We start from the raw sequence: 20633 nt of genomic DNA on the forward strand, positions 1-20633 counted from the left end.
TTAGATCTTGTGGGAGATAGAACACCCTATGCATATTATTATTTATTATTAAATTGTTTAATAAAAATGGAGATTAGTTAGTAGATTCGCAGTTTTTGTTGTGTGGCTTGGTGGTCGACATGCTTGCTTACCAATGCCAGGGTCCTTGGTTCAAATCATGTTCAGGATTTTTCTGACAATACAGCGCCACAAACCTTGTATAAATAATGTAATTAATTGTGCTGGGAAAAACAACCTTGGTTAAAGTTTAATTGATGTTGGATTGAGTGAAAATATCATAAAACAAAACATTTCTACTGTATTTACAAAACATTTCTACTGTATTTACAAATTTATTTTGTATTCTGTAATGCATTGTACAATAATACAAACAAATATGCAAACAATGCAGTCAAAATCTTTGTAATTTAATTTGTCATGATTTTAATTTGTATATTGCAGGAACAACTTCTTCGTTGCACCACTGGCCACATTACTGACAGGCAAGCTATACCACTGGCCACATTACTGACAGGCAAGCTATACCACTGGCCACATTACTGACAGGCAAGCTATAAATTGTGCCAAGGTCTTGGGTTTATCATTAACCACATGGAATTTTTTATCTATCACATTGTTTCAAGTTCAACACTCAAACATTTTTAAACGAACATATGACTCGACACACAACCTATGAGAGGAGGCATAAGTAACACTCTTTGCCTCCTAATATCACTTATGGAAAGCATAAACCATCTAGAAGTTTAAATTCTTGTTGTTTAATGGTTAATATTCTTAATAGCAAACACTCAAAGCTTTGATTTCCAATCTGAAAAAGATCCGTTTCTTCCAGAACCTTTAACAAACTTTCCAGCGCCCTCTATAGACTCTTGATGAATGATTCCTTTACCTACAGAAATAGTTGAAAATTGTTTACATTCATTTTTAGAAACAACATTTTTTATTTGTGCTTCTCTGCTTGCCTGAATCTTACCATTATTATGTTCAAATTGCATAGCTCCCTCTAGTGTCTGCATATCATACATCGCATACATGCAAGACCGTCGATCAGCGAGCATACACTCTTGAGGAAATGATGCAATCTCATTGGCTAATTCAACAGCTGTTTTTAAAGCTATAAAAAAATAATGTACATCATAACCTGGTTTAATTTGTACTTAAGTATGTACTTAATGTAACCTAATGGTAGCCATTCATGTTTGGTGGGTTCAATTACCCAAAGACTTAAATAAAAAAAAAACTTTTTTTATCAGAAAAGTAGAGGGCTTAAGTATTTGTACTAAACTGAATGGTAAGCAAGTTGCAATGGTCGTTCTGTATGTTCAATGGGCGTACAATTTGCCAAACTTCAAGAGCATAGTAAATCATTTTGGCCGTAGTGACTTACTGTATCTGTCTGCTATCATAATACTATTGCGTAGACGAACCATGGGCAATTTAATTTAGGTAATTATGTCAACTATATTACTAATGAACCCAGGTATGAGACTTCAAGTATCAAATTCCACAGTTTTTAAAAAATAAGGGTGATGATAAATATAGGCGACTTAAAAGATATTAGAATTTATTGAATTTTGTATTGAATGATATTTTTAATATCCTGCCATGTCAAAGTTGTTTACCTAGCCTCAATGTGTGTGATATATGCCGTTACAATAATAATAAATAATTTGATAGATGGAAGAATGATAATTAATCAAATGAAAATATTATATAATACTAATTTAGTATGACTGTTATAACCTGCTACCAACATTTTAAGATGCCTGTATTAAAGTAACTGGCAATCTGTGCATTGGGTAGCTGTGGAAATATTATATAGTAATAAGTAACTGGCAATCTGTGCATTGGGTAGCTGTGGAAATATTATATAGTAATAAGTAGTATTGTTCTCAGGGTAGAGACATTTTCCACTCCCTGTCTTCATAACCTACTTACTATTGCCCTTTGACACTTACCATTGCCCTTTGACACAACTCTATTAACTAGACCCATAGCAAGAGCTTCATCAGCCTTCACAGCTCTGCCTGATAGTATCAGGTCCAAAGCCCTGGAAAGGCCTATGATGTGTGGAAGACGTACTGTGCCACCGTCAATCAATGGAACACCTACAAATTAAAATAAATTTTAAAATTTATGTTGTGAAAATATTGCTAATATATTACCTTATTTTGATTCAAGGGTTTTTATTAAAGCAGAGATGTCAGTGGCGAATCCAGGATTTTGAAATAAGGCATTAATTATAAATAAAAGAAGTGCTATCTTTTGCATTATTAATTTCAAAATGTATGGGGGGTGCCTTGGCCCCTCCTTAGGTTCACCTAGGGATGACTAGCAGCTAGCAATAGCCATTTACAAAATCTCACCAAACCTTCTACAGAATACTCCAAGTGTGACATCATCTTCTGCTACTCTTAAGTCACACATCAATGCTAACTCCAAACCACCAGCAACTGCATACCCACTAATAGCAGCAATGATAGGCTTCTTGAAGACCGTCTTGGATGGACCCTACATAGTAAAAGATTATACAGTATTAAGAATTTGATCAGCCCAGGAAGGTGTCAAACTCTAGCCACTGAATAGGGGTGTTCATTCAAGCCCTTGAAACCTTTCTTGCCGGTCCTTGGATACAGACTTGTACTGAATTTTTAATGGAAGTAATAGCTGCACATTAATGATTGTAACAACATTTTTTAATGTAAACAAAAGAAAATTGTAATTAAAACTATAAATTTCTGAAAATAATTGATATACCATTGGTGCATATGGGATTGATGATTTTTGGTTAGTCGTATCCCATGATGCTAATTCCTTGAGGTCATAACCGGCACAAAAGTTACCTTCTGAAAAAGAAAATATTGAAATGCCATTCTTCTTCTCACGCACCCACCCACTCCCTAAACTGTAATGGAATTTTATCGTTTGTATAATATAAATAAATTTTGATTTACACTCGGTATACAATTCTGAATGATTCCTAATTGTTCACTATATTAAAGTTTGTTTGGCCTATTAACCATATTTTATCAATGGCCTATAGCGTTTGTGCAATTTGATGTATTTTTCTTATAGTTTTATTGTCTTTTAATTGTGCCAAGCAAAATGAATTTCCATTCCACCAACCAATCTAGAATCTTGTACCTTTTCCATAAAACACTGCAACAGAAACTTCATCATTAGATTCAAATTGTTTAAAAGCATCAAGTAGTTGTCGGCCCGTTTCTAGATTTACAGAATTTCGGTGAGAAGGTCTGTTGATTGCTATCAAAAATACTTTTCCATCTCTTTTTGTTTCAACTATAAAAAATAATACATTTTTTTATTTTTCTTATTTAAAAAAATTGTAATTCGTATTATTATATTATTATGTCATATGCATGTCGCCATAGGTTAAGGAAAGAAAGGCAATTATGTCTGTATTATTAAGGTCCTGGTAATGGTGTTGTGTTTTAGGCCCTAGGCTAGGCCTACTTGATTGATGAGTGAAAGGCAGGCCTCATCAATTATTTGTGTGTGACTGTGAAGTAGTAGGCGGCCCTAAACTAGCTAGGCTGGCTAGCCTACCTAGCTAGCTAACCTAGAGTAGGCCTAGGACCTATATTGTGCTATCTAGTATAATGCACAGTTCACCTAATGTTGATGCCATTCTCTTTGTCCTATAGTTCATAAAAGAATACAATTTTGGAAACAGCTTGTGAAATCTTGAATTTTGAAAGCTGTGCTGCAACATCTTTTTATTTATTTATTTGCATGCTTGACTGATTCATGATTACTGCCCTCAATTTATTATAAAAGTTTATACTAGTCTTTTGTCCAGAAACATGAACATATTTTTCATCAATTATAATAATAATGCGTTTATCTTCTTCTCCTAATTTATTCTGAAACATGTTTATCTGTTAATTTAAAAGAATTCTGATAGATTTTGCTGTCTATAAAAAAAAATAATAGGATAAATGCATTTTGCTAAATAAAACAGCGACTGGATTTGAGCACGAGCCCTCTCTGCTGAGGGGGAATCATCGCGAGAGGTCTTTCGATAATTTTCCCATGCTCGATTACTAAGCGACGACCGGTGATACCGCATCAAATTTGAAGATGTCGACTACAAAACCCCTTGTTGTAGGTGGAGAAAGGACAACTGGTGCAACTGTTCGCACTCAAAATGGTTAGTTTAAATTTCTGTGCTATTTTACCATTGTAACATTTTAATCAGATCATAATATTTAAGCATTTTATGACAATTTCCGTTAACCTCTCCGATGATCATCCATGCGTAACGTAGGCCTAGCCCATCGAACGTTGGGGGAATATTCTAGAATTCGTTGAGGACAAGGCGTTTCCAGCCCGATAGCCATGCAAATTTGAGGCTGGTTCAGGGGTTAGGCTTAAACACCAGTAAGCTAGTGTTGCTGTACACAGATACAATATTTTAGTAGGCAATGAACAAAACAAAAAACATTTAAACATTTATTTAAATTAATTAATAATTTTTAAAAATGTTTTCTTTTTTATTATTAAATATTAAAAAAAAAAAAATAATAATTAAGCTTGAAGCCTTGGAGAGCAGTTAAATAAAGATTAAAGTTAATAATATAATTTGCGTATAATTTTTAACATGAAAATATTTTTTTGTTTTACTTTTCTGCATTGAATGTTACCTTTGTGAACTTCAGAAACTGAATAAATAATTAAAAAACAAATTACACTGTGTTTGAGTAGGTTATTAACTAGGCCTAGAAAGTTATTTTATTTTTAGTCTAGATCTAGGCTAGGCCAAGGCCTTGGCTAAATAAATTAAATTTAAAAAAAATAATAATCCACATTTTGTTTACCTACAGTCATGGCAGCAGCAGCAGTAGCCAACATTGTCAAGAGCTCTCTTGGACCAGTGGGGCTAGATAAGATGCTGGTGGATGATGTTGGGGTAAGTTGCTTTAAATCTCTGAACAAACGAAGTGTGATGTGCCCAAATATGGTAGTGATATGCTCAAATGTGCTAGTGATATGACCAAATATGATAGTGATATGACATCATCATGTCCATATATGGGCACATCACATTTTTTGTCACATAAAGTTTGATAGTGTAGACAGCTTTATATTGTGTAAATCATATTTGTTTGATTGACAGGATGTAACTGTCACAAATGATGGCGCCACAATTCTTAAGCTGTTGGAAGTAGAGCATCCAGCTGCCAAGGTTCTGGTAGAATTAGCAGATTTGCAGGATCAAGAAGTTGGAGATGGAACTACATCAGTGGTAAGAATTTAATAATTTGACAACATTGCTTGCTCACTTGGCTTTCTCATTTTGGTTAATACATGCATAGGTTTGCAAGTGTAAACTATGACTGCAAATATGTTTACATGAATCCTGCATTTGTAAAAAATTAACATTTTAAATAATGTTTATATGTTTTCTTTTTAGGTAATCATAGCTGCTGAGCTTCTAAAACATGCAGATGAATTAGTAAAACAGAAGATCCACCCAACAACCATCATCAGTGGATACCGACTTGCTTGCAAGTAAGTATGCACTCAAACAGATAGTTAGTTGCACAGACAGAGGTACTGTACAATGACCTTGACAAACCTTGAGTAAACTTTCAAAAGAGTTTTTATTCCAATTTAAAACAAAACTAACGCAACATATAAATGAAAGAAAAGAAAGAACAATCACAAAGTTTTCTAAATTGTTAATATTCTTGCTTTATCAAGGGAGGCATGCAAGTACATCCAAGAACATCTTACAATAAGTACAGAAGATCTTGGTAGAGAAAGTGTAATCAATGCAGCTAAAACCACTATGTCATCTAAACTAATTGGCAGGTAAGTAACTGCTCATGTTTAAGTATTTGCTTATTTTTCCCAACACCAAAAGTATTTGTACCTACTGTATGTTCCTGTAAACCAATGTTCAATGATAACAAATTAAAAAATAAAAACAAGTATGGATTGTGATTTTTTTTAGGGATAATGAATTCTGGTCTAACTTGTTGGTTGATGCAACAATGGCAATCAAGACAACTGATGCCAAAGGCAACTCTAGGTACCCAATAAAAGCTATCAACATACTGAAAGCACATGGACGTAGTGCTACTGAGAGTAAACTAATCAATGGTTATGCACTTAATTGCACCGTTGCATCACAAGGTAACATTTTATTTAGATTTAGGGGAATAAAATAATATCTATACATTTTTTTGTCTATATCTAAATTTAATTTTTTTTTTTTTTTAAAGTCAATCAGTCCATCACCCCAGTTACTCTATAGGCTTAACCAACCCTGTGACTTGCCAAATTTATGCCAACCTTAATTCCGTTTAGGGAAGCAATTTCCAGAATTCAGAAAATCACTGAATAATGGAAATTTACTGCAAATTATTATCTTAAATATTTTAAATTATAATCCACACTCCAGCCACATGATTTACTACTAATTAACTAAAACTATTTTCTAATAACTAAATGTTATTTTATTTTGTAGCAATGAAGAAACAAATCCAGAACGCTAAGATTGCGTGTCTTGACTTTAGCTTACAGAAAGCAAAAATGCATCTTGGTGTACATGTTATTGTTGATGACCCAGAAAAGTTAGATGCTATCAGGCAAAGGTTGGTATTTTATAGTTTTAAGTTATTCATTTATTTTAGCACACAAATCATCCCTTAAGCTCTGTCCACACTAACAAAGTTGACAAAAAAAGTGTGATGTGCCCAAATATGGTAGTGATATACCTAACTAAATAATATGTGCCCATATATGGATGATGTCATACCAAACACATGTGTTCTTTATCCCCATGAACCTTCTCTGTATTTTATTTGATACAATATATTTTCTGAACAAATTATTAATTACATAATTGTTTATTATTTAAATATAATGTAATCAATTGGTAATGCATCTTTGACAGAGAATCTGACATAACCAAAGAACGAATTCAGAAGATTATTAACGCCGGGGCAAATGTGATCCTGACCACCGGTGGCATCGATGATCTTTGTCTTAAGTACTTTGTAGAGTCTGGGGCTATGGCTGTTAGACGGTGTAGGAAGCAGGACTTAAAGAGAATTGCTAAAGCTACAGGAGGTAGGGGGTGTTTTCAAGTTTTATCTGTTGCTTTTTAAATCATTTTTTGACATAGAATAAAATATGTTGCAAGAAAAGAAAGTGGAACAAAAACAAACTATATTAATATTTCTAATTTATTTTTTTTTGCAGCACAATTATTGGTAACTCTAGCTAACCTGGAAGGTGAAGAGAGCTTTGATGCCAGCATGTTGGGTCATGCTGAAGCTGTAGTACAAGAAAGAGTTTGTGATGATGAACTTATCCTTGTCAAAAAGTAAGTCTGCATGCTTAAGACTTCTATTGCTTATACATACAACCTTTTCAATAATATCATCAAAATTGCTTATACAGTTGACCATCTACAACAAACCAAACTTGTCTTGAGGTCCACAGGGCTCAACTTAATTTTTACTATAAAAAAAATGCATTTGAAGTACAAGAATTTCTTGAAAATCAGAAATTAAGGATGTCCGATATTTACAAAGTTGAAAAACTTTTACACGACAGCAAAGATAAATATATGTATATTTATAATTAATATTTTTTTGTAGAAATGTACTATACATGTTCTTATGGTTATCATTATTATATGGCAAAAAAAATATTACGATTGATTGAATAAAGAAAATTAAAAAATAATAAATTTATTTGCAGCCCCAAAGTAAAGAGTGCAGCCTCCCTGATTCTACGTGGCGCCAATGACTTCCAATGTGATGAGATGGAGAGATCAGTCCATGATGTATTGTGTGTTATTAAACGAGTATTGGAAAGTAAAACAGTGGTACCAGGAGGAGGCGCAGTGGAAGCTGCTCTTTCCATCTACTTGGAAAACCTGGCAACCTCATTGGTAAGTTATTTGGGTCATGTTTTAGCATCTGGTGGTATAGTATTTATGGGTTTAGATTTATCTTGTCTAACCTGTCTAGCAAAAAATCATCATCAGTTTTCAAAATAATCTAAGCAAATATTGTTCAATTTTTTCTTCAATCTTGGATAACCAATTCTATTCTATAATATGAGCTGGTTTGATAAATAAAGCCTAAGTGTGTTTCAGTCTTTAAATTCTACAAATACTGGGCTTTCTGAGAGAACAGTGTTTGACTAAAGAGGTCGTCGCCAGTATAAAGAAGAAATGAATTAAACAACATAATTGATAATGCCAGCCCTGTTATTTGTTATTTGTGAAGTTATGTTTTATAGTTTTAGAGACAGGTATTGTTAATGTTGGTTTATGTTTATCTGAAATTTGAAACTATAGAATAGCAGTTTAAATAAGGGTGAGTAGAATTAAACTATAGAATAGCAGTTTAAATAAGGGCGAGTAGAATTAAACCGATGTTTTTATTTGTTATTTATATGTTCTTAACAGAGTTCTCGTGAGCAGTTAGCTATTGCAGAGTTTGCCAATTCATTGTTAGTTATCCCCAAGATCTTGGCTGTGAATGCAGCAAAGGATTCCATTGACTTGGTGGCCAAGCTCAGAGCCTATCACAACCTGTCACAAATGAAGGCTGATAAAGCACACCTCAAATGGTAAGAACATGCTTATTACTATCAAACTAGTTTGACAAAAAGTGTGTTGTGCCCAAATATGGTACTGATATGTCCAAAGTGTTATTTATGGTAGGCAGCCACTGCACTTTGGCTGTCACGATTCTGTTGATCTGAATTTCTTTAGTTCAAGGCTCAGAAATAATAATTATTTATGTTTGCTCTCAGGGTTGGTCTTGATTTGTATGAAGGTGTAGTACGAGACAACAAGACAGCGGGAGTCTTTGAACCTGGTATCTGTAAAATCAAATCACTCAAGTTTGCTACAGAGGCAGCCATCACAATTCTGCGTATTGATGACTTGATTAAACTAGCACCAGAAGAGAAGGAGAAGTCGTACAGTGATGCTGTCCGAGCTGGAGAACTCAATGGATGAGGAGTGGGTGCAGAAAGGTCATTTAGTGAGAAAATGGTGGGGCGTGCTGGGGCCAACATTTAATTACTGCAAACTGAAATCCTGAATTTTAAAATATACATGCCGAATTGCTTGATGTTATTCAATTGTAATTCCTATGTTCAATTGTTATACATGTCAAGAGTATGAAATTCCTTTAAAAGCTTATAAACTTACTCCAATATTTGTGTGGTGGTGATGTGCTTAGTGTTCTAAATTAGCCAATGCAATATCTTAAGTTAACCGTTCAAATATCTAAATACATGGTTCAGCTTTCCTAGTATGTTTAAGTTTATCAACTTTAAGCACCTGGTATGGTGTGCATTTTAATATTATCCACCTACCTATACACCTGTGTTGAACAATCCAAATATTTGTAGGTCACAGGTGTCATTACTGAAATTACTGCAGCAATGGTGAGGAGTGAATCATTTGTTGCAGTAACTAGTAGTTACTTTATCAATGTTAGTGTTTTTTTGTATTGTAAGCAATGATGCTATCTAGAAATAAATAATTGCAAGGCACTGTATTGTTGGTTATTTTATGAACGCCATTTTATGATTCATTCATTTTCTTTATTGGTAGGTAGTTAGGTACCCTTTCACATCGTATAGAAAAACTCCGGAATTACACACAGCATTTTTTGTTGTGTACGCCCTGGTATGTGCAAACTTCAAGCGATATAAAAGAGGTATAAATATACAGTTACTAAATTTGAATAAGGTCTTCGAAGTAATCATAAATTTCATTTTATTTAATACTTCCCCTTGAATATAAATGTTTACATAAAATGATAAATAGAGAGACAACATCAATGCATTAATAAATAAAATTTAGGTTTAAATTCGTGCAAAACTGCTGCACTAATCTATCTATTCTTGAGGTAATATGTCATGTTTTCATAAACTACAAATGTGATACAGCAAGCTGGTGTGACTCGTAACAGGTTGGGAAACATTCCTTTGTAGAAACCTCTCCATCTCTCTTTACTGAAAAAAAGAAAAAACAGTGAACTATGTTGAAGGCATTCAATTTAGTTTACCTATAACATATTTTTTAAATTTTATTTTTTAAATTTTAATTCAACTTCATCCAACAGCTAAAAATCACTAATTATAGGATGCCTAACTGCTATCTGGCATAAGCTTTATTTTGATTTGAGCTGGTAGGTGGAATATGTATTTTATCAATATTCCGTACTCCGTGTTTTTTTATGCAAACAGTGTTCATGACGTGAACGGTAAACCAGACAAACCATAGCTGTAAAGTTCATATTAAGATACTGAATAAATTACCGGTATGTTTAAGTTAAGTTCATACTAAGAATACTCATACCGGTATGTTTAAGTTAAGGTAAGTTCATACTAAGAATTCTCATACCGGTATGTTTTAGTTATTGCATCAAGTGTTCCTGAGTAAGTGGTGTGTCGGTCTTGAAGTCTGGATCTAACTACTTGATATGGGTAAGTTGTAACGACAGCAAACATCTTAGATAGTGCAGCGAATGTTATGTACTCTAGGGGATTCTGACATAAAACAAACATAAATTGTGTGAATGCATAAAATTGCATATGCTCAATGGAATTGTAACAAAAAATAATTTAAACCATTATCAACATTTTGAAGAGTCATCAATTGGCATTTACTCAAAGGATTCCACAAATCTGTGATGTAACCGCTAACTGGCATAAGGTAAGTACGTACTAAAGGATATAATAATGACTATAAAATGCTATTTAGTTATTTATACTTTTAAAGAAAAGTAATCCTACTTAAAGGATGTTTCTATTCCATTATGGAACAATTCCCCAAGTGAAATATTTGTGTTAAAGTTGTTTCTTTTATTGATTTACAGTACAATAAGTATACACTTAAATGTGAATTGATTTACAGTACAATAAGTATACACTTAAATGTGAATTGATTTACAGTACAATAAGTATACACTTAAATGTGAATTGATTTACAGTACAATAAGTATACACTTAAATGTGAATTTACAGTACAATAAGTATACACTTAAATGTGAATTGATTTACAGTACAATAAGTATACACTTAAATGTGAATTTACAGTACAATAAGTATACACTTAAATGTGAATTTACAGTACAATAAGTATACACTTAAATGTGAATTTACAGTACAATAAGTATACACTTAAATGTGAATTTACAGTACAATAAGTATACACTTAAATGTGAATTTACAGTACAATAAGTATACACTTAAATGTGAATTTACAGTACAATAAGTATACACTTAAATGTGAATTTACTGTACAATAAGTATACACTTAAATGTGAATTACAGTACAATAAGTATACACTTAAATGTGAATTTACAGTACAATAAGTATACACTTAAATGTGAATTTACAGTACAATAAGTATACACTTAAATGTGAATTTACAGTACAATAAGTATACACTTAAATGTGAATTTACAGTACAATAAGTATACACTTAAATGTGAATTTACAGTACAATAAGTATACACTTAAATGTGAATTTACAGTACAATAAGTATACACTTAAATGTGAATTTACTGTACAATAAGTATACACTTAAATGTGAATTACAGTACAATAAGTATACACTTAAATGTGAATTTACAGTACAATAAGTATACACTTAAATGTGAATTGATTTACAGTACAATAAGTATACACTTAAATGTGAATTTACAGTACAATAAGTATACACTTAAATGTGAATTTACAGTACAATAAGTATACACTTAAATGTGAATTTACAGTACAATAAGTATACACTTAAATGTGAATTTACAGTACAATAAGTATACACTTAAATGTGAATTTACTGTACAATAAGTATACACTTAAATGTGAATTACAGTACAATAAGTATACACTTAAATGTGAATTTACAGTACAATAAGTATACACTTAAATGTGAATTTACAGTACAATAAGTATACACTTAAATGTGAATTTACTGTACAATAAGTATACACTTAAATGTGAATTACAGTACAATAAGTATACACTTAAATGTGAATTGATTTACAGTACAATAAGTATACACTTAAATGTGAATTGATTTACAGTACAATAAGTATACACTTAAATGTGAATTGATTTACAGTACAATAAGTATACACTTAAATGTGAATTTTATCAAACTTACTTGCAACTTATTGACCTCTTGACCTTTATACAAAGCATAATTCTTTTTTAGTTCTTCATATGCCATAAACTGCAATGCACCATGGGATACTCCAAATAAGCCAGGTAATAAACCCTAAACAGATCATTTAAGTACTGTATGAATTATAACTTGCTGTTATGTTAAACTTTGTGCTTGTCTCAGTCCCTCTTAATCACTTTTTTTCCTCAAAGAAAACTGTATAACTGACTCTACTCTATATCAATGATGTTGAACGAATTGTCTGAACAAGGCTAGATAATTGTGCTTTACTCAGTCCCTCTTCATCACTCAGTTTGTAAATACTTGTGCTTAACCCACTCCCCTGTTTGTCATTTAATGTGTTGTTGGAAAAATGAAGTGTACCTTGTATAAACCACCTAGTCCTTCAAAGCGGTAGATCTTGCGTAGTGCATCTACCATACCTGTATACTTGGCACTATTTGACGCTACACCTATATTGTTAACGCCGTCATATTGCAGACACAAACGGGTCTTGACGACCCAGATAGGATTCGTTATAAATAATGTTACAACTCCTGATAAAATAAAAAACATATTACAGTATGTTATTTAGGTCACTACAAATGAAGCCTCGCCATTCACTCTATTAATGGTGTAACGGCTATGAGTGCTCACTGGCAAAACACAGGGGTCCCAGAACATGAGCAGCCCAATGCAACTATCCAGTGTTGGAGGGCCCCTTACGAGTTCTAAACCAGGGGCCTTTTCCCCCTGCGTTACGCCACTGCACTCCGTTGCATTCTGTAGCATTGTGTGTATAACATATTGATTGTGTCTTCACCTGATTGGGCAGCAGCTAACATGTGATGTCCTGGTCCTAATGATTTCATTTCCTCGCCCTGCATGTAACTTTTAATAGCATTGTAACTGGAATGAACAAGAAATAATTACATATAATAGATAAACCAGTTATAACTGGATTGTTAGGCATGACGTATACATATACAATAGAAACCCTCCCTTTTTGGGATTCTGCTTTCAGAGGACAATTTTCTTTGACAACAAAAAACAAGAAGGGGAAATGTTTTAACATTACATTGAACCCCTATTCAGGAACACCCTTTAATTAAGAGAGAACACTTTGTTGGGTCCTGAAGGTGTCTCCTTAAAGGGGTTTTACTGTAATATTACACCTAAGAAGATATGTTAGAAATAAATCAAAATGTTACATTTGTTATCTGCTGCACTTACAAGAAAAAATAGAAACCCCATGATGCACCAGCTCCCCAAATGTTTGGTGTTACTCCTTGGTACAATCCAATGTATCCCTGCTTTCTAACGATTGATTTAAAGGCTTGAACAAAGCCGGTATAAGTGGGACGAACAATTATTCCATCATTCACTAGTACAAGAGAGAGGCAAATAATAAATTAGAAGAACAAAAACCTACTGCTTTATGCCCAGTTGATTTACTTAAATAGTAGGCCTACAGTACTCGTCTTTCCATTCCTCGTCAACCGTCAGCTTCTCCTCCACGCAATCCACTAAATATGGTCCATCACTAAATTTCTAGCCTAGCTAAATGAATTCTAAAAACATGTGTAAATACCTTGAAGTCTAATTTTTAGTAAATCAAAAGGATGTAGAACCAATGTTGAAAGAATACCACCACTGATTCCAGCTACAAAGTGCTCATAATTAAGTCCTTTTAGTCCAGACATCATATAATATAAAATAAAACGATGACATAAAGTTTTATTTTACCATCTTTACCATGCTGGTTGTTTGTCGCCCTCTTTGTTTGATGCAAAATAGGGGAATCCCCGGCGTGAAGTAAACAAATAATTTGCATATTAATTAACTTTCCTTTAATGAAAACAACGTTATTTAAAGAAAGGACAAATTAAATTACTTTATAATCGTTTATTTGTTTCTGTCTCAAATGTTTATTATAGAGCCTGAAATATAAATACGTTTGTCATCGATTTACGGTCAATTAATAATATTTATCTTTCTGTTAGAAGAAATTTGGAAAATTAAGTTACTTCCACGTTTCACTTTAAAGTTATTTTTTTTAATGAAATGTATAATCAGCTCTTGAGGTTGATTACATAGTCAGTCATTTATACTTTATGACGTAATGTAAGATGGAACGCGCCTCGAAGATTCCACCAGTGAATGAACCAATCAAATGCGTTGTTATTACGCTACAGTTTACAGTTATCATTAATAACAGAGATCATCTCATGGAAATGAAGGTTATGAGACACCCGTGGAGATTGGATGGGGTTGTTAACACGATTGTAACTAAAGACAAACATTTGAAAAATAAATTCTGATTGATATGAATAGGAAAATTAAATGTGATTATAGAAGAATTTGGACGATAGTGTCGATATTGGCCGCTTTGATGATGAATATTAAAATTACTGGTATAATAATAATAATGACGATGATGATAGAATTATCTTGATGATAATCATTATTAGCGGCCCTATTTGAATTTGATTGAAAAATCATAAAATACATACAAAATACTGACTGACATTACAGAAAAATATATTTATAGAAGATTTTCACTAGTGAAATTGTTCAGGATAGCTCCAATTTGAAGCTTTATTTCCGATGTTGACCATCTTTAATGATGATGATAATATGACATGACACACTAACATTTATATTGTGAGAACGAATGACAATGTTATTATGTTATAGTTAATATGATGTTGATGATAGAACACATCAATTTAATTACACACAAAAAAAAATTAACAATTTTACGAATTGTAGCATCCAAAACAAAAATCGTTTTGTCCTTTTGACACGGTTTCCGATACGTTAACGTGAAGGCTTCCTATACGTTATTAACTTATCGTTGTGGCTTCAATTACAAAGGTCACTGGACACATAGCTTTAGCTAATTAAATATTTTATATCAACTTTGATTTATCATTTTAATTCCATAGACCACTGAAGACCAAACATGCCTATCCTCAATCGCCTGCTTATTTTTATAATTAAATTTTAAAAATAAATAAAACATAGAACAATATTTAAGATTTAAATATTAGTGAGAGATAACGAAAGTCCGACAAATTATAATTAAGTGACCACTAAGCCATGACGACCGGTTCATTTTAGTGGTTCGGTACAGCAGACGTACCGTGGCAGTGATGAACACAGTGGCCACCTTATATGGTAAATACCAACTCGCTGATGAGGCTTGAACTAAGCAAGCGATCGTAAGCCTCACTGTAACTTCTGGTATTCAGGTAGAATAGCAGAAGGACGGTTCTTACTGGATTTGTGTTAATCTTTACGTTATGTACCGAACCAGGTAAGAGGATTAGCCTAGGATTAATATTTTTCTTTATGAATATTTGGAATTATTATTTTGTTAAATCATTTAATTTTGATTTTGTGATATTTTATCAGCAATAAGTGTGTACGTTGGAATTACAGTTGGTATATTATTCAATGGACTTATGCGGGAGAACGTTTGGAATGTTTTAATCAATTATATCATTGCCTCTAGAATCAGTTTACTTTTCATAAATGTATTCGTTGTATTCAAGTATTATAGGATTTACGTACGGTATTTTTCTTTACGTATCATTAAAAATGTCAACAAAATCAACGTTTTATATTATTTAATATCTAAGCATTTGTACAAATAAGAAAATATTAGCACTATAGGCCTAAATAATGTTTGAATAAGAATATATAAATGTATCGCAATGTTGAACAGAGGTGTATTATTTTCTGGGGTCAGGTTTTCTGTCCGTCCAACAGTATAATCGCACGGATGATGTCTATACGTTATACATACAGAAACAAGGCTGTTAGTGTAAATAGGGCCACTTGTATCTTTTCTCTACATACATATAAATCTAAAATAATCATTTTAATAAAGTTTTTATATTACAATATTGTATTCACATAGATTGTTTTGTTGGTGTTTCAATGCATCCAATGAAAAATTAGCGGTGGTTTAGTTTTACAGCATACACAATTAAAACATACAATGTTATTTTGATTTGATTCAAGAGCCAAATATTATTTCATTTATGATTGACACAAACGACTCATAAACAGTAAAGCTTGGTTCCCACTAGGGACGCAATACAAAGACGTAAGCGCAACGTAAATAATTTGACCAATCACAAGCAAAAGATCATTCGAACAGTGGCTTGTCATTGGTCAACTCGCTTGCGTTGTGTTGCGTCCTAGTGGGAACCAAGCTTATGCTGTAACTAACGCAACATCTTGGAAAGTTAGAAACGATACCAAAAAAACCCTCAAAATGTATTATTATTTTGTCAATTTTACACTTGTTATCGTTCATTTAGGCCGATTACGCAACATTAAATATAAATAAGTGGTATTTTAAAAATCTTGTAAACGATCGTCCATTAAATAATGTTTTGATGAACTTTCCGGTTTTATTTTTTCAACATTCCATCTAGAATGTCACATTCAGTAGTCTAACATGTTTTGGTCTTTAAAAAAGGGCACGCGCGCGTCATTATTGTTTTTCATCTTTCTGGGCTTGTACCTCTTCTTTCTTAAATCTTTTATATATATTGTACATTGTAATCAATTTTGTTACACGAAAGAAGTAAACAAATGTTGCTTTGAATTGAATGAGGATTATTCTATCATGTTTTGAACCAATCTAAAAAAGGCTGATCTATGTTACGTTGATTGATTGTAATTAATAACAAACTAATTTTAGACTACAAATGGAATGTGTATGTCATTGAGTTTTATTTTTGGTTTGTAAAAAGTGAGATGTTACGAAACTTCAACAACATTCTTTCGTCATGCATGGTATATTATCGAATACGGTATTCCTGATATTGGCATTATCTTGCTGCGAGTCATTGAATTTCTGCCGCAGTTACTGCGGTAACTAATGGTGTATAAGTTGATAATACAATATTGATATAATATTATATTGCTTGCTCTGTTTTTTTATGACAAATATTAACATCATGAAATCAAATTAAGCCTATTTTGTGTGACGTCATGGAACCAATTTCCAATTTTATTTTGATGAATGGCTTGTGGTTATTGGCTGTGACAGCTGTGATTGGTTGATTTTGACGAGACGTGACACGCGCATTGACGGCTACTTGCAAAGAAGTGAGCCAATTTTTCACAGTTAGGATTTTGATAGCAAAGAATGTACTTAAAGTGGCGTTTACACTGCTGGGGCACTAAACGATATTCACGCGTATAAAAATATGTTCACACGCACGTAAATGCCTTGAGATTACGCACATCTGGAATATAGCGTTTTCTTTCTGTCGAGAGCTGATATGTGTTAATATAAATTGGTTTAAATTTAATATTAGAATAAATACTTAATGGTAGCCTTAATTGTTATTAGGCCTACATAATATAATAATAATTACGACGGTATTAACTTACGGTGCATTAGCAATCTACATAAAAATGAATATAAGTAGGTCTACCTAAAGTTAAAATTATATAGTAGTATTATAAACATACTTTTAAATGTTTGTACAATTATCAAAATCCTTAATTATTAGCACGTAAACTTAATTTATTGATTTAAGAATTAAAATATTAAACTCGCGCATAGTTAACAAACGACAGTACGTTATTAATTGTATCTGTCTTCCACTTTTACCCCTAACCTAAAGATTGTATTGTAATAATATACTTCTTTAAATTTGTAGAATATTTGTAGAATTATCAGCCCACGCAAATTAATTTACTGACTTAAGTATGAGAAATCAAAATATTAAACTCCCCCATCCCACAAACTGTAGTAAATTATCTTTCCTGCCTTACACCTAACAAGTGAACAACATTTAAATAGTTATAACATAATAAATCACTTTTAAATTATGAGTTTTAGATATTGAGTGGGTTCAGCTTAAGGTCGGGATAATGTCGTTCAAGGATTCGCATGAGTTTCGGGTTTGAGTTGAACCTGGTAATTTGATGCTATAGGCCTATCGCATGTAGGCCTATGCATGTAGTGAATAGCATCATGCATAGGAATGTCAACTATGTTGGTTCGCCTGGCTTCTTGTTAGACAGCGTTAATCAGTGTTGCGCGTATTCTTCTTGATAGTGGTAGGCATGCAGTGCGCCAGGCATTTCTCTCTCCATAAATAGTTGTCTTATGTATGTATAGCATAATAAGTGCTTGAGGCACATTCGCACAAATCAACATATTTAATCGCTGTAATCTGTGTAGATTTTGTATGTGTACATAATGTACAATAATATAACATATTTAATTCGTTAAAAACGAGTGAGTTGAAAAACGCATCCAAGATCGTGATCCGGATCCGAAACCTGCCAAAAAGCTTTAAAATTAAGTCTTAAAATAAGAGTCTGCGTTTGCGTATCATGCGCAAAAACCTACGCATCGTATTTCAATAAAATAAAATAAAAGTCCGAAACATACTCCCTAATGCAACGTACCATGAATCTAAAATTCATATCTTGTTTTGGCCTTGTTTGTGTTCGTCCCACCCACCTCAATATTTTATTTCATATGTCGGTATTCATTTTTATCCTGAATATATAAATATTAATAAGCCCACATCCTCCTCATCTTTATAGCATCGTGAATCATGATTACATTTATAAATCAGTATATAATTTATCATTATTATCACTGTTGTTATAAACATCACATTTTTAAAATCATCACAAGTAATATCAATATTTTCTCAATCATAATGTTATTTATGTTTCTTATATTTCTTCTGTTTTTCCTTTTCTAAAAACACCTTTTATTTTCATCGTCTTAATATCGATTTCACAACTATCTATCCCAATGTGCTCGTATCCATTACTAGTCTAATCGTTCCAATTATTAACATCTCAATATTAATTTTTGTCAAGCCAGTTCGAGTTTACCTTCACCATATTGTATTTCCGGTTACATAGGGCTTAATAATAAGGCGGCTGTCAAATGACAGTAACAGGCGCGCGCGCGCAAAACGTGTTCATTAATATTAATAATCAATCACCAGAGAATTCGGAAAAATAATTTCTGATATGACCCGGTTAAATAATCATAATTTTATTATGACTGACTTGTCATTATTGGTTCATAATTAATTTAATTAATTTGAATCGTGGTATAACACAGAGGACTGTATGTGGTATTTGGTATGTGCCTATATCTACATTAACATTTTATTTGGAAGTTAGCCCTATAGTGAGGTTACTGATAATAGTTATCTACATTAACATTTTATTTGGAAGTTAGCCCTATAGTGAGGTTACTGATAATAGTTTAGAAACTTAACTGGTAAACATCCTTGTGAAAAAAAATAAATATATTTGGTAATTATTAATTTAATTTTCAGGTAAAATGGTGAAAGATACTGGACCTAGTTTCGTAAAGAAACCGTACATAAACCAGAGCGATGACGGGAAAATATTAACATTTGCGTGTAAAGTTGCGGCAGATCCTCGTCCAACTGTCACTTGGCTGTTGAATAATAAAGAAGTTAAAGATGGCGGAAGGTAACAAAAATACACTATTTATTTCAGATTATTAATTTGACACAAATATTTGATTTATTATCAAGCTCAAATACGTACAATTTGTAAATTATCTTCTTATGAGGAACCAACAAGTTACGTAATGTAACTATAAAAGTTTGTGGACGTTGGTGGCGTAAGCACAAAAAAGCTACAATAACAAAGCACATGGAAAAACAAAACATAAACAAATGATTTGATCCCCATTCTGGTTTCTGCTTAAACCATATTTTGTTAATAAAATTGCAAAGGTAATATGTCGAAAGTTGTATGAAAATTGGATTAAAGAAATGATATCACTAGTTTAAAGTTAATATATGCTGTATTGTACGCTGTTTTGAACCTAACTAGGCCTAGGCTAGGCCTGACTGACTTCACTCACTCACTGTGTGTAAAGTGGAACGGCTGTACGTGTCTGTGACCGCGAAAATTAAATGATCTAATTCTAGGCCTAGGCTTGGTAAGGCATTTATAGACACCCTTATAGACAGTGACTGACCTGTAAACAAATTTCCTCCTCCACCTATACCGCCGACTATCTATGGCAAATTTTCAAGGCAAAAAAAAAGACTTATACTTATAGTATACCTTTTTAATTGTGCACAAATTAATATTAAATTAATATTTTTTAGATACACACAAAAAGTTAAACCAGATGGAGGTGACTACCTTGTTTCTATGGAAATTAATGACATCGCAGAAAATGATGCAGGCAGCTACAAAGTCTGCGTTAAAAATAAATTTGGTGACACATCCGCAACCATCGCCCTCAACTTTGGTGGTAAGTTTTCTTTTAAAGTTACATGGACATCTGACATCATATGTATTTTGGGAATTACAGTATCAAATATTTTTAATTTTTAGGTGTTATTGAAGAACAAACTACTACCAAGAGCAAGTAAGTATTAAGTAGACAAACCAATTAATTAACTTAAGTCTAG

The 20633-nt window shown here is 32.5% G+C and overlaps 4 protein-coding genes across 13 annotated transcripts in view; 2 read left to right on the forward strand and 2 right to left on the reverse strand.

Moving 5' to 3' along the window:
- Positions 1-379: 379 nt before the first annotated feature.
- On the reverse strand, positions 380-3755 carry LOC140040243 (short-chain-enoyl-CoA hydratase-like). Of its 3 annotated transcripts, XM_072086040.1 has the most exons (7): positions 3634-3755; positions 3145-3300; positions 2758-2846; positions 2367-2511; positions 1959-2108; positions 974-1114; positions 390-889 (listed from the first exon to the last, which is right to left on the reverse strand). In XM_072086040.1, exons 1-7 carry the CDS (start codon positions 3731-3733, stop codon positions 789-791), a joined length of 882 nt encoding a protein of 293 aa, XP_071942141.1. In that variant the 5' UTR covers positions 3734-3755; the 3' UTR covers positions 390-788. The 3 variants fall into 3 exon arrangements, with proteins under 3 accessions (XP_071942131.1, XP_071942121.1, XP_071942141.1); XM_072086030.1 differs by having other exon boundaries at positions 380-1114; positions 2758-2843; XM_072086020.1 differs by having other exon boundaries at positions 382-1114.
- Positions 3756-4026: 271 nt separating this feature from the next.
- LOC140040265 (T-complex protein 1 subunit alpha-like) lies at positions 4027-9554 on the forward strand. Its single transcript, XM_072086063.1, has 12 exons — positions 4027-4171; positions 4845-4930; positions 5138-5266; positions 5435-5532; positions 5725-5835; positions 5978-6159; positions 6494-6620; positions 6923-7098; positions 7231-7354; positions 7735-7927; positions 8450-8613; positions 8800-9554. Exons 1-12 carry the CDS (start codon positions 4102-4104, stop codon positions 9005-9007), a joined length of 1668 nt encoding a protein of 555 aa, XP_071942164.1. The 5' UTR covers positions 4027-4101; the 3' UTR covers positions 9008-9554.
- A 152-nt stretch (positions 9555-9706) lies between these two features.
- Positions 9707-13915, reverse strand: LOC140040272 (solute carrier family 25 member 32-like). Its single transcript, XM_072086075.1, has 7 exons — positions 13766-13915; positions 13408-13558; positions 12998-13083; positions 12559-12731; positions 12175-12288; positions 10406-10551; positions 9707-10014 (listed from the first exon to the last, which is right to left on the reverse strand). Exons 1-7 carry the CDS (start codon positions 13878-13880, stop codon positions 9894-9896), a joined length of 906 nt encoding a protein of 301 aa, XP_071942176.1. The 5' UTR covers positions 13881-13915; the 3' UTR covers positions 9707-9893.
- Positions 13916-15417: 1502 nt separating this feature from the next.
- LOC140040280 (twitchin-like) overlaps positions 15418-20633 on the forward strand; it is a 61106-nt gene continuing 55890 nt past the window's right edge. For all 8 annotated transcript variants that reach the window (XM_072086088.1, XM_072086122.1, XM_072086104.1 and 5 more), the window contains exons 1-4: positions 15418-15493; positions 19515-19674; positions 20325-20473; positions 20557-20590. In XM_072086088.1, coding sequence (XP_071942189.1) covers positions 19520-19674; positions 20325-20473; positions 20557-20590 — 338 coding nt within the window. In that variant the 5' untranslated portion in view covers positions 15418-15493; positions 19515-19519. The remainder of the gene's footprint in view (positions 15494-19514; positions 19675-20324; positions 20474-20556; positions 20591-20633) is intronic.

Source organism: Antedon mediterranea, chromosome 1 (genome assembly GCF_964355755.1).
Source record: "Antedon mediterranea chromosome 1, ecAntMedi1.1, whole genome shotgun sequence".
NCBI lineage: Eukaryota > Metazoa > Echinodermata > Crinoidea > Comatulida > Antedonidae > Antedon > Antedon mediterranea.

What these genes read in the sequence shown, in the direction of transcription:
- LOC140040243 (XM_072086020.1), bottom strand. Translation starts at nt 3,733, where the DNA reads ATGTTGCAGCACAGCTTTCAAAATTCAAGATTTCACAAGCTGTTTCCA. An exon ending in GAGAATGGCATCAACATTAG is followed by an intron (nt 3,301 to 3,633) that starts GTGAACTGTGCA and finishes TATTTTTTATAG; the next exon opens with TTGAAACAAAAAGAGATGGA. An exon ending in AGTTGTGTCAAAGGGCAATG is followed by an intron (nt 1,115 to 1,958) that starts GTAAGTGTCAAA and finishes ATTTTTTTATAG; the next exon opens with CTTTAAAAACAGCTGTTGAA.
- LOC140040265 (XM_072086063.1), top strand. Translation starts at nt 4,102, where the DNA reads ATGTCGACTACAAAACCCCTTGTTGTAGGTGGAGAAAGGACAACTGGT. An exon ending in AACTGTTCGCACTCAAAATG is followed by an intron (nt 4,172 to 4,844) that starts GTTAGTTTAAAT and finishes GTTTACCTACAG; the next exon opens with TCATGGCAGCAGCAGCAGTA. An exon ending in GGATACCGACTTGCTTGCAA is followed by an intron (nt 5,533 to 5,724) that starts GTAAGTATGCAC and finishes TGCTTTATCAAG; the next exon opens with GGAGGCATGCAAGTACATCC.
- LOC140040272 (XM_072086075.1), bottom strand. Translation starts at nt 13,880, where the DNA reads ATGATGTCTGGACTAAAAGGACTTAATTATGAGCACTTTGTAGCTGGA. An exon ending in ACTAAAAATTAGACTTCAAG is followed by an intron (nt 13,559 to 13,765) that starts GTATTTACACAT and finishes CTCTTGTACTAG; the next exon opens with TGAATGATGGAATAATTGTT. An exon ending in GACTAGGTGGTTTATACAAG is followed by an intron (nt 12,289 to 12,558) that starts GTACACTTCATT and finishes TGATCTGTTTAG; the next exon opens with GGTTTATTACCTGGCTTATT.